This window comes from Lasioglossum baleicum, chromosome 14 (genome assembly GCF_051020765.1).
Source record: "Lasioglossum baleicum chromosome 14, iyLasBale1, whole genome shotgun sequence".
Taxonomy (NCBI): Eukaryota; Metazoa; Arthropoda; class Insecta; order Hymenoptera; family Halictidae; genus Lasioglossum; species Lasioglossum baleicum.
Genome location: NC_134942.1, coordinates 9,704,185 through 9,715,422, shown reverse-complemented (window position 1 = coordinate 9,715,422; position 11,238 = coordinate 9,704,185). Strand labels below are relative to the sequence as shown.

The 11,238-nt window shown below is 40.5% G+C and overlaps 2 protein-coding genes across 8 annotated transcripts in view; one reads left to right on the top strand and one right to left on the bottom strand.

The window, feature by feature from the left end:
- The window catches only part of Ctbp (C-terminal binding protein), a 47,811-nt gene extending 40,356 nt beyond the window's left edge, over positions 1-7,455 (bottom strand). For 2 of the 5 annotated variants that reach the window (XM_076437743.1, XM_076437745.1), the window contains exon 1: positions 6,896-7,359. The gene's annotated coding sequence lies outside the window, so the exon portion shown is untranslated. Of the gene's footprint in view, positions 1-6,895 lie in introns of all 5 variants that reach the window. The other 3 variants (XM_076437742.1, XM_076437744.1, XM_076437737.1) reach the window with 3 other exon arrangements.
- Positions 7,456-8,110: 655 nt separating this feature from the next.
- On the top strand, positions 8,111-11,230 carry Kaz (E3 ubiquitin-protein transferase Katazuke). 3 transcript variants are annotated; one of them, XM_076437748.1, is made up of 5 exons: positions 8,111-8,524; positions 9,471-9,873; positions 9,935-10,247; positions 10,511-10,811; positions 10,883-11,230. In XM_076437748.1, the coding sequence occupies exons 1-5, from the start codon at positions 8,486-8,488 to the stop codon at positions 10,982-10,984; spliced, it is 1,158 nt and encodes a 385-aa protein (XP_076293863.1). In that variant the 5' UTR covers positions 8,111-8,485; the 3' UTR covers positions 10,985-11,230. The 3 variants fall into 3 exon arrangements, with proteins under 3 accessions (XP_076293863.1, XP_076293864.1, XP_076293862.1); XM_076437749.1 differs by having other exon boundaries at positions 8,122-8,524; positions 9,513-9,873; positions 10,502-10,811; XM_076437747.1 differs by having other exon boundaries at positions 8,129-8,524; positions 10,502-10,811.
- Positions 11,231-11,238: the final 8 nt, after the last annotated feature.

The window sequence follows — 11,238 nt, the reverse complement described above, 5'->3', positions numbered from 1 at the left end:
TATGCGAAACATTTTTATTTTGCATAAAGACCCGCAGTCTAGCAATAACTAAACGGAGGATATCGGAATATGTATTAATGTAACTGTGCGCGATTCTATAAATACCGAAGAAATGTAAGATCGTCGAGCAAGATAGCCGGAGATTTTTCGCATTATCGTTCCATTATCAGTGCAGACAGATAACATTTCCAAATAGGCAGTTACGTGTGTACTAACCCGGCACATCTGTACCCCATATCCAAGACTTATGCAAGTTGTATAACGAATCAATTTCGCTCGGCGCATTACGTCCGGTAAAGGGAAAATATAATCAAGCGGGTTCTGCAAACGCTCCAAGCCGTGCTCTTATCTCGATCGTCGAGTTTGCTGTGATTAATAGGTATACGCCGAGCACATACTTTCGCGATGAAGCCGCTCTACCGATGCGGCCGCCATCGCTCTCTGTGTTACATTTTTAAACCGGACACGCCATCGAGTTTAGGCGAGCGACGCGCTTGCCGTAACGCGATAAACAATCATCGGTCGGGACAAGTATCTTTCCGTACCAATGCCAGACTCGACAAACAATAACAGATCCTTCTTTGGCGACCTCGTCGCTCCCCATGAACCATGAATCATTGATAAGACCGACCGAAATCCGTTGCCCACGAAAATTCTAGTTAAAACGCCTATCGGACAGACATGATTATTGAACACGATTACGAGCTATACCGAGACTAGATCGGCCCCTGGCAGGCAACGCGACGCGGTAAAATTGAATGCCAGCGGTTTAGCGTGCTTGCCAGTGACGCCTGCTCCGTTATAGTGGCGGAATAGTAGACGACAACGCGCCGTGTATTCTTGTGTACTTTTTAAAATGAGTAATAATAAAATATATGACTTGGACTACTTTCATAATTGTGGACACATATTCCAATCGAAATTCAACTTTTAAAGTTGTCTGAAAGTGATCTAAGTGAAATTTACGAAAAAAAGGGGTTTATTATATGTACAATAAGAAACACAAGACTTCGACCACTTTCATAATTACGGTCACACATCATGCGAAGAAAACTTTGTTTACGTCGGTATCGACGAGCAAAAACAATTTGCTGCGATTCATCGCGAGAGTTTGTGGCTTCTTTCGCGAGAGCGTTTCCTCCTTATTCCGGAGGATATGCAAAGTGCAAGGTGCGCAATCTTTTCTTAGTTGCCAGTAAACGGCGGCGTGACGTTTGTGTTTCACGGTGATCAATTAGTAGACGGGTTAATACGGGGGAGGGTTGGTGGTTGGCAACGAAGATATTCGTTGAGGAAAGAGAAGGATGAAAAACAAAGAGGAGAATCTGTCGGTCAGTGACGGTGGCTCCAAGAGGAAGAGAGAGAAAGACGATCTCCTTCGTCAAGCCGAACGACTTAACTTTCTCGAAGGATAACACGTCTGCCGGTTTCCTTTCTCCGGGGCACGGCCGCGGGAGATGGATTTACGCGGCGCCAATGAGGAAAACGTAAATATACAAGACGCCCCGCGCATACACATCGGCGTGGCGCGGCGGCCGTGAGTGGGTTTCCAGTGAAAAAGAAACAGCGAAGTGTCGCGACGTGAATACAGGTCACAACATCGCTGAATAAGCAACCGAGCGTACACCGTTGGTCTCCGCGCGTTCAGCAAATTACGTAAGGCCAGAACGGGAGCTCGTTTAAATACCGACACAATCAACGATGAATAAGTAAGTGACGTGCATGTGCGGCGCGCGAGCACGCGCACACACAACGGACACGCACACCATGCCGCCGGAACAAAATAAGGGAAATGTGCACGACGTTCGTTCCATATTCGCGTTAAATTCGGCGAAAGTTGCGCAACCGACGACCGCCGATGTCCTTTACAACTTATCGGCAGCCTTCGAACTACGATCGACGCCGAAAATCCGCGAAACCACGCCGCGATCTTGCAAAAGAGATTTCGCTGGAAAGCGCTTTTTGTTTCATTAAGTGTGCGAACAACTTCTGCCTGAATTCGAATTATGTGCTTCCTTGTCATCCGAAAGAGCGAGAAGCATCATTTGCGTCACTGCTTGCTCTTTGCGTTCCAGCTTAGGAAATCAGCTGTTGAAGCTGCCGAAATGGTTTCTGTTAAATGTTAAAGCAGGAAATTATCATTTGGAAGACTACGATCGTTCAGCTGCACCGAGAAAGTTCGATGACGGCGAGTTAGAGGAATTGCTCAACGAAAATCCGACCCAGACGCAAGAAGAATTGGCAGAAAGATTGGGAGTCATACCAGACACATTTATTACATTTTATGTAATAAAATCTTGAATTTAGGAAAGAACTTATTTGCATGCCTAATATTTAGTTCGATCAGTGACTTTAGACTCATTGTACGCTTCTGTCTCAATGGTACCTACCTCTTATACACGCTCCCCCCTCCCGCCCAATTGAAAGTCATTAAGAAACGTGTTCGGTCTCCAATATTTTCCAGTCATTTGAACCGTGTAGTTCAGATTAGTAGGTCGTTAGCATGCTTTATCGCTTCGAACGGAAGCTTGTTAACCGAGTCCGGCAAGAACATCGAACTCGTGAAAAGCCTACACATCAATCTAGGTGTCGGCAACGACAAACTTATTTGTCATTTTATTAGAACAACTTGTTTCCGTGTTTCGCTGCTTTTTTACAAGAGCTCTCGTTGTATGCTGAATACCTATACGAGGAAATCGTACTTGTTGCTCTGAAACTACAGCTACACCGTTATTCGCACGGTGAAAGATTCATTGTATTAATATCTGTACACATTCGTTGGGACACCCTGTATTTCCGTTGGAATTATTAAAAGTAGCTGGTTTTATTATTCGCAATTAAAACCGGCTGGTAATGCTAAGATGAATCGTGTAAACGTGACATTGGCCATCAACATGGTTGTTAGTGGAACGATTGGTAATTCATTTTTCCTTTCTGCGAAGAGATAATTAGAACGTACACACTTCATCGATGATTCATAATGATCGGATCGAATAGAGCGACGTCGAATCGTACGAACGACGATTTGTTAGACGAAATAAAATATGAACCAACAAGCTCACCGTTGCAAATCAAATAATCGGTAAAATTGACTCGTGTCAATTCCACACAGTTTTCCCGAAATAAGTTATACTTATAAATAGACTGCGGATGTTTATGCAATTTGCAATTTTTGTAGACGAATTTTAAGAATATCGAATCAAATCAAATCTTATTTTCGGAGGTAGTAGCATTCGCAGGACTGAAATAAATAAGAATCGTGTTAGTTTCTGCCAAATTTTAAACTCTAGCACTTTTCGAAAATTTTCAGAACCCGTGAATACATAAAGATCCGCAGTCTACTTATAAATAAATAAATCTAAATGTAGGTATACAGTAGATATAAATTTAAAACACTAGGTTTACGAAGCTCTAGAAATAGCTATTTCACATTATTTTATAAACATAACAAGAATGTGTCTATCCAAATTTTTGGCCATTTTTCCAATAATATATACCCAAAAAAATAAATTTGGTAAATAATTCCTCAGGGAAGCATCTTTACAATCTTGATAATCGCAAATTAAGAATATTAGAACCCGTAATTTTGACGGGTCCCATAAACCTAGTGTTAAAGAGGAAGTTGCAATTATTGTAACCAAGGAGAAAATCGTACGGCAAGGGGTTAAACTATAAAAATAAATTTCAACGTGAAAAATACAGCGAATGAAACTTTTTACAATAATAAAAGAAGCTGTGGGTACCAAGACAGAGCCATCGGCGACGACACAAGAGGGGAACATGTATTGTATCGAATTAAAGGATGCGGGCTGTATGAAGATTTATTAAGGACTCGCACGGCGGAATGGTAAGGGTTGATGGATGAGGTTGAGAACCACGGGGCTCAACAGTGTCACCCAAAGCCACGGAGACTCGTTCTCTTAAAGTTTACGTTCATGAAAAATAATATGCTACGAAACAACCGCGACACAATCACGCGAATCTGTCCCAGAATTACCGACGTTTTTTTAAATGAAAATTCCCCGGCAATCGAGATCGCGTAAAAACCACGCCGTACGTTAATTGGTGCACCGAGGCACGCATGGAAGAAGTCTGTGGACAGAGGAGAGGCCAGATACAAATGACTGATATTCTAGAAGCGTCTATCCAAATGGCGGTCAGCCACATGACACGTACACTTAGCAGGATAATATGTGATTTACATCGGAGCCCGTACTGTATCAGGGGCAGGCCGGTCTAGCCGAGTCAAGTCTGATAAATCAAACATTTTCGCTGACATGATTCAACGAAAAATCGAAAGCATTAAAAAACGATAACTTTTTAGATATTGGACTAGATGATTTAAACTGTTTTGGGGAGCTACAGCGACTAGTTTACTACACGTCGTGAAAGGAAATTTTGTCAAAAATTGCAATCGGTTGGAATTGTATAGAAAATACTGAAAGTTCCATTTTGCAACTTTTTAATGCAGGCCCTATATTGAAAATTTAAAAAATACGTTTTGTACATCTGTGTCGATTATATGCAGAAAAAAAGCGAGAGACGTTGAAAGATGTAAGAATCCTTAGATCTTTGCAACAAAAAAGTTGCAAAATAAAATTTTAGTATTTTCTCTGCAACCCCCCCCCCCGAGAACTTGTAATTTTTTACAAAAATTTTGGTCACGTTGTGTAGGAAACCAATTGTTCTAATTTCCCAAATAATTTCAAATCGTATGGTCCAATATTAAAAAAGTTGTCGTTTTTTAAAGAATGTCTGCAAATGTACCACGAGGAACGATCGAGAATTCAGAAATGTAATTTCTACCAGTGTAAACAATATACATAATTCCGAAGCCACGGCGCGAAGTGCTGCCATCTAACAATATTTCATAACAATCTTCTAGACTCGAGGGATAATGTAAGAAAGTTCATCCCCTCCACCCTTTCGCAGGTGCGCTCCCGCTACGACGAAACGTAAACAGAACTAGAGGATTAATTTCACACACGATTGTTTAACGAAGAAATACTGTTTCGAGCGAACGGGAGCAATTATAATCTCCGCGCGTAGAGAAACAGAGGAGGCCTCCAATTGTCCGTTGCAATACCCACCGCGGCATTAACACGTTGACTGCGCGGCGGTCACCGGTGGCCGGCGCTATTGCCTTACTTAACAACGATTGTCATAATTAGACAGCGGATCTTTATGCAAAATGTTCTATCTGATTTACAACGAACTGGAGTGAAATAGAAATTGATTTTCTTTCTTAATATGTTTAATAGGTTGAAAATAATGTAACAGTATTTTTAAACTCCATTAATGTTTTTACTGCTTTAACGTTTAATTACTCGCATATGGTATTTACGTATTTACAATGTGAGATTTACATGTGAGCAATGTCAAGCATAAAAAAAGGTGTTATGTACACTGGTAAATATCTGTTTTGCATTAATGTTGGACTCATATAAAGTAATTGAAGGTTGAATTACACCTATTCATTTTTGTTATAAAATGCATAAAATCCGCTGTTTGGTCACAAGATTAGTAGTCCTTCGTATCAGTTTACTCGTTCCGAAATCAACTCTAACTTATTCGCCGAACCTCAAAATGAGCTTGTAAATCATACAGAGATACGAAGAGAATTTTTCTGCAATTTTCTCATTACCGAGTGCTTATACTTTTCTCAAATGCATTTTACATTCTTTGTATTAGCATCTCACCCACTACTATATACAATTTTCCTCGCAGTTCAAAGTTTATGTTGTTTTGCATCTTTTGCACGCAACGGACAGTTGTCACAGCCCAATCTTATTAATCTATTGTCGCCCTCAACAACTGTAAATCACAAAATACTATTACACATTTCATCTACTATGCTCTGTGTTCGATACTTGCTACTCTGTAGCTTGCGTACAATTGAGAAAACTAGATTCTCTGCTATGATTTAGTCCCGCTCGCAAACCACAAAATTGTACATTTGCATTCACAATATTATACATATTAACCCTTTGCACTCTGAGCTATTTTAGCTTAAACACGAAACATTTCTTCCGATCTACAATATGCGTCCGATTTTTTAAATTTGATGTACATGAAATTGGTACAATTTCTACAATACCTAAATGTTTATATTTCGACTAATGGTACAGCAACTATTAGCGGCGTCTCAGGGTAATCATTCGAGTTCAAAAAGTCAATATACATAACGTAATACACGCAGACGTGAAATTCGTGTTTTAACCAGTTGCTACAAGGAGACTTCAAAAAAATCCACGATACTCTATCGTTTGGTTGCACAGCGTACAATTTCACAGTTCACTGCGAGAATCTCGTTCGAACAGAGCCGGCAGCGATCGGTTCTCGTGGACTCGGGATTTCGTGGAAGAGTTGAAAACTGGTGTTAAGGGTGTCGGAGAGGATACGATAATCGGGCCAGCAGCGTTGAGCGAGCGAGTGGAGGGCCGAATAAAAAGAAAGGCGCGTGGCTCGGTGCTGGCGCGGCGTCTCCCGCCATATCACACTAGTTAGCATACTCGTACAGCCGCCGCGAGTGTCATACACACTCTCTCGCATCTACACGCACAAAGCCAGAAAGAGAGAGGGAGAAAGATGGAAAGAAGGAGGGAGGGAGGGAGAAAGAGAGAGGGAGAGAGAGAGACGTGGAACGGTTAAACGAAGAACTAACGTATGCACCGTACACTGGTACAAGCACGGACGGAAGACAGAAAACGTATACACAAACGTACACGCACGAACCCGCGGAATTTTCTCCGGTGCGTGTGTATGCACGCATGCACCGTGCACACGATGGGCCCGCGCGAGCAACGACGCACACGCACACGGCTGTACACTGAGCTCTGTTCGGCGGCGCGATCTACGCGAGAGAGAAAAACTGGAGAGCCGCTTGCTCACTAACCTGTCGGAGGCGATTCTCCCTGTATTCCTCGGTGTCCACAGTATTTCCCCGTGGGTGACCGTGTATTTTCACCAGCTACACTCCGATCACCAAAACTGTATTCACAACTCTCTCTCACACGGCGTTTGTACGGTGTGTGTCCGTTTCGGGAGTATACGCGCGGTGTCTCGGCCTCTGTATTCCGGATTTGCACGAACGGTTCTCCCGGCGTCCACGGGTGACTTCGAGCCTCCCGTGGAACGATACTCGCTCGGATACGGGCACTGGGGTCACGCGCGCCCGCCCGACGCCCCAGTTATTCGCGAAAATCCCTCGATTCGACGAAAAACTTGGTCGACAATGCGCGGAACTACGCTCGCGACTGTCTCCCTCACTGGAGGAAAATGGCGGCCCCCGGCCATCCGAGTGACTCGCGCGCGCCACCGATACTCTCCGTCACCGGCCGAACACAGCCGAACATCACCGATTCCTTCCGATTCACCGCTGCCGAACGGTTTAATATCGGATGAATTTTTCGTAGATTTTTCAGAATTGTTCAATTCAACGCACTTTCTTCGTAAACGATTTCGTCTAATTTTAGCGTAACCGTAAATCATGTAACTTGTTCATAAATATTGTTTACCCTTTGAAATTGTTACCGAGAAGCTAACAGTTCTTTGCACCCCGCTGTCCGTGCGTTTAAAGCGTTCGCCGTTTGCAATAAATTTGCATACTTTTATACCGGTCGGAACACATAAAAATCTCACGTTTAATTACCGTTTCGAATCGATCAGAGTACAAATTACATTTCACCGTTGATTGATTGGCCAATTGAAATTTTTCTTTTCTTTTCTTTTTTTTTCGTGTCAGGAAGACTTTGCACGTGTGCGATTGTCGAAGATCTTCGTATTGTTTACCGGAAACCGGTGTACGCGCGACGAACAGAAAATATAGTCGATGATAACTCACCGTTAATGATAATTTCCGGGATGTTAGCGAGGGAAACGTGCACGTTTACATTTCCAAAACATTCGACCACGCGAACGTTATTAGCGTTTTCTATTCGGTTGCGTTGCGCTTCGGTTGCACGTTCGAATTTCCCGATTGGTCGAACCTAAAAATTAATGCGTCTCAGTGACCAATGAGAACCGTCGATAGCCAATCGGCAGGAATAAGGTGGAACGCGTATATAATCGACTGTATAGCAATAAAAAATATATAACTGTAAACGACGTTATATATTTTTCAGTCTTTTTTTCAAATATCGTTCGACATCGTTAATGACAGGAATTTTTGATTGGTAAAACGATTCGTTGTATGTTGTATCACATGATTCAACCTGAGGATCATCCCTTATTTCTTTCGTTAATGGAGCCATCTAGATTTACATTATAACACTAACGTTTTCATCATGCGTAAACAAACTGCTGATTATCATTGTTAAAAGAAGTCAACAGCTTCTGCAATTGTTGAAGACGGCTATGTGTCAGATTCGAGATGGACGACTCTAACACGTAATTGCCGAGTATATTTAGTTACCATATCATAGACGTGATTTTGCTCCGATTTTTCAGCAAGGCATTACACGTATTTAGATCGCATATAACCAATATGTCAGACGTTAAAAGCCTCGAGCACCCAACGTTAAAGGTACCTATAGTCCTTTTATCGTATCGTGGATTAAAACGTTGTATTTCTTCTTCGAAAATGAACGACATGTGATCTTTGTCGTTCCTAACGAAATGTTACAATCAACCCTTTGCACTCAGAGTTACTCTATTACATATACACCGTTTGTTGCAATTCGAGTAGAACATTTTTATTTTGCATAAAGATCCGCTGTCCATATATCACATTTATTAATCATCAATTAGATCGTTGCACGTTCCCAACGAAATGTTACAATCAACCCTTGGCACTCAGAGCTATTTTAACTGGAAAATTAAACATTTCTTCCTAGCTAGAATATCTCCATTCTGTATGATTTTTTAACATTTCATGTACATGAAAAAAACAGGTGTAATACCCATACAGGTGTAATACTTAAACGTTTAGATACCAACATATCTAATAATGTAAACAATATTTTAAATAGTGGTATAGCAATTTTTAGTGGTGCCTCGGAATTACCACTCGAGTACTAAGGGTTAAGAAAGAAAATGAATTTCTATTTCACTCTGTTTGTTGCGATTCAGGTAGAATATTTTTATTTTGCATAAAGATCCGCTGTCTATTTATTACATTTTCAATATTTTGAACCATTAGACTCATGTCAGATACATAGGACTACTAGTATTATGATTAGACAGCGGATATGATGCATTTATGACAAAAATGAGTAGGTGTAATTTGAAACAGTGAAAGTATTAGAAGAGTTTAAATATACTGTTATATTATTTTCAATTTATTAACCCTTTGTACTCGAAGCTATTTTAACTCGAAAATTATACATCTCATTTTTAAAACATTTTATAAATTTGATATACAATACTTGATATACAATATTCATACAATACTTGAATGTTTAGTAATTGATTAGATACCAACATATCTAACAATGTAAACGCTATAATTTACTAGAACATTCTATTCGTAGGTTCCCTATGAACTGCTTAATAAAAAATTTCGTTCGGCTCAGAAAACCTTGGACAGGGAAGGTTCGCACGTGTTAGCAGCAGCCAACGAACTATTAAAGAATGACGGGACAGGCGTTCCCGCTGGAGAGATAAGTAGATTATTAGGAGGAGTCGTAGCGAAGCTTCAGGTTCTCAAAAGAAAAGCTGAGGAGTCTATCGCGGAGGAGTTACAAGCTGGTATGGTCTGCAAGAGACGATTGGACCATTTGAAGGAACACGCTAATACAACTCCGAGCGTGGTAAACCAATGGCGACGACAGAGACTCGATAGGATGTTGATAGAATATTTTCTTCGTAAGGGTTACTATAAAACTGCGACGAAACTAGCGGACAGCAGCGAACTTAGAGATCTAACAAATATAGGTATGTCGATCGATTGTTGTACTTATGGCATGCAAATATTTTTTTTCTTTCATATTTTTAGATGTTTTTATGGTATCAAGAGAAGTTGAAAAATCTTTAGCGAACCATGAAACTGCAAGATGTGTCGGATGGTGCCACGACAATCGGTCTAAGCTAAGAAAATTAGGAAGTACCATGGAGTTTAATTTACGTGTACAGGAGTTTATACAGTTAGTGAGAGCGGATAGAAGACTCGATGCTGTTAAGCATGCCAGAAAATGTTTTGCTAATTACGATGATTATCAATTGCAAGAGATTCAGTGTTGCATGGGTCAGTTGGCGTTCCCAGCTAATACGTCCCTTAGTCCGTATAAAGATCTGTTAGACGAGAAAAGGTACGTGAGTCTATCTGCACACAGGATTTGATCAGCCCCATCTTCGTATATATATTTATTTTATTTGGGCTTTGCAGCCCAGAAACGGACTCGGTTTTACATTCTATTTCTAAACCATACAACCTCCCATTTTTGCCTTAGCTTCCTTTGACTCCTAATCCTTTTGTTTCTTTAAAACACAGTCGCAACTAGCACAGGAGAAATATAGGTACTACTATCATGATGTTGTTTGAATAATACTGCAATATTTACAGATGGGACAGATTGATCGAACAATTCAGACACGAAAATTATAGACTCTTCCAATTGGCAAGCCAGAGCGTCTTCACGGTAGCTCTGCAAGCTGGTTTGTCAGCATTGAAAACACATCAATGTTATAGCGCGAATAAAGAAGGCAGGAATCCAAATTGTCCAGTGTGCAATGAACCTCTTAATGAATTAGCTGCTCCATTGCCTTTTGCTCATTGTTCACAGTCTAAACTTGTTTGTAGTATTAGTGGCAAACCACTAAACGAGTATAATCACCCGATGATGATGCCGAATGGATATGTATACGGAGAACAAGTAAGTCGAAACGTTCAGTTTCACGGAAGAAAGAAAATAATTGTTGTAATAAAAACACTTTACTTTTCCAGGCATTGGAAAAGATGGCTCAAGAAAACAATGGTACTGTGATCTGTCCTAAAACCAAAGAAGTGTTTCCATACAAAAAGATAGAGAAAATTTATGTTATGTAAAGTTTACCGAATCAGAAACGACTTGTACCATACGCAATATATCATTCTTCTATTCTAATTCTGAATGTTTATTGTTTAATACTGTATACCATTATTAACAAAAGGGAATAACATCTATTTTTAAGGAAATAACTTTATTGCGAATCTTTATTTTGCGATGACCTACTAAAATATGATATGAATCGATACGAACGAATTATGTATACTTTCTCGACATTAAACGGTGTGCAGACTATTATAATATAATTTGGTTA

Coding starts and splice junctions, on each gene's coding strand:
- Kaz (XM_076437747.1), top strand. CDS start 8,486: ATGTCAGACGTTAAAAGCCTCGAGCACCCAACGTTAAAG. Junction 10,248..10,501: donor GATCTGTTAGACGAGAAAAG/GTACGTGAGTCT, acceptor CAATATTTACAG/ATGGGACAGATTGATCGAAC. Junction 10,812..10,882: donor GATATGTATACGGAGAACAA/GTAAGTCGAAAC, acceptor TTACTTTTCCAG/GCATTGGAAAAGATGGCTCA.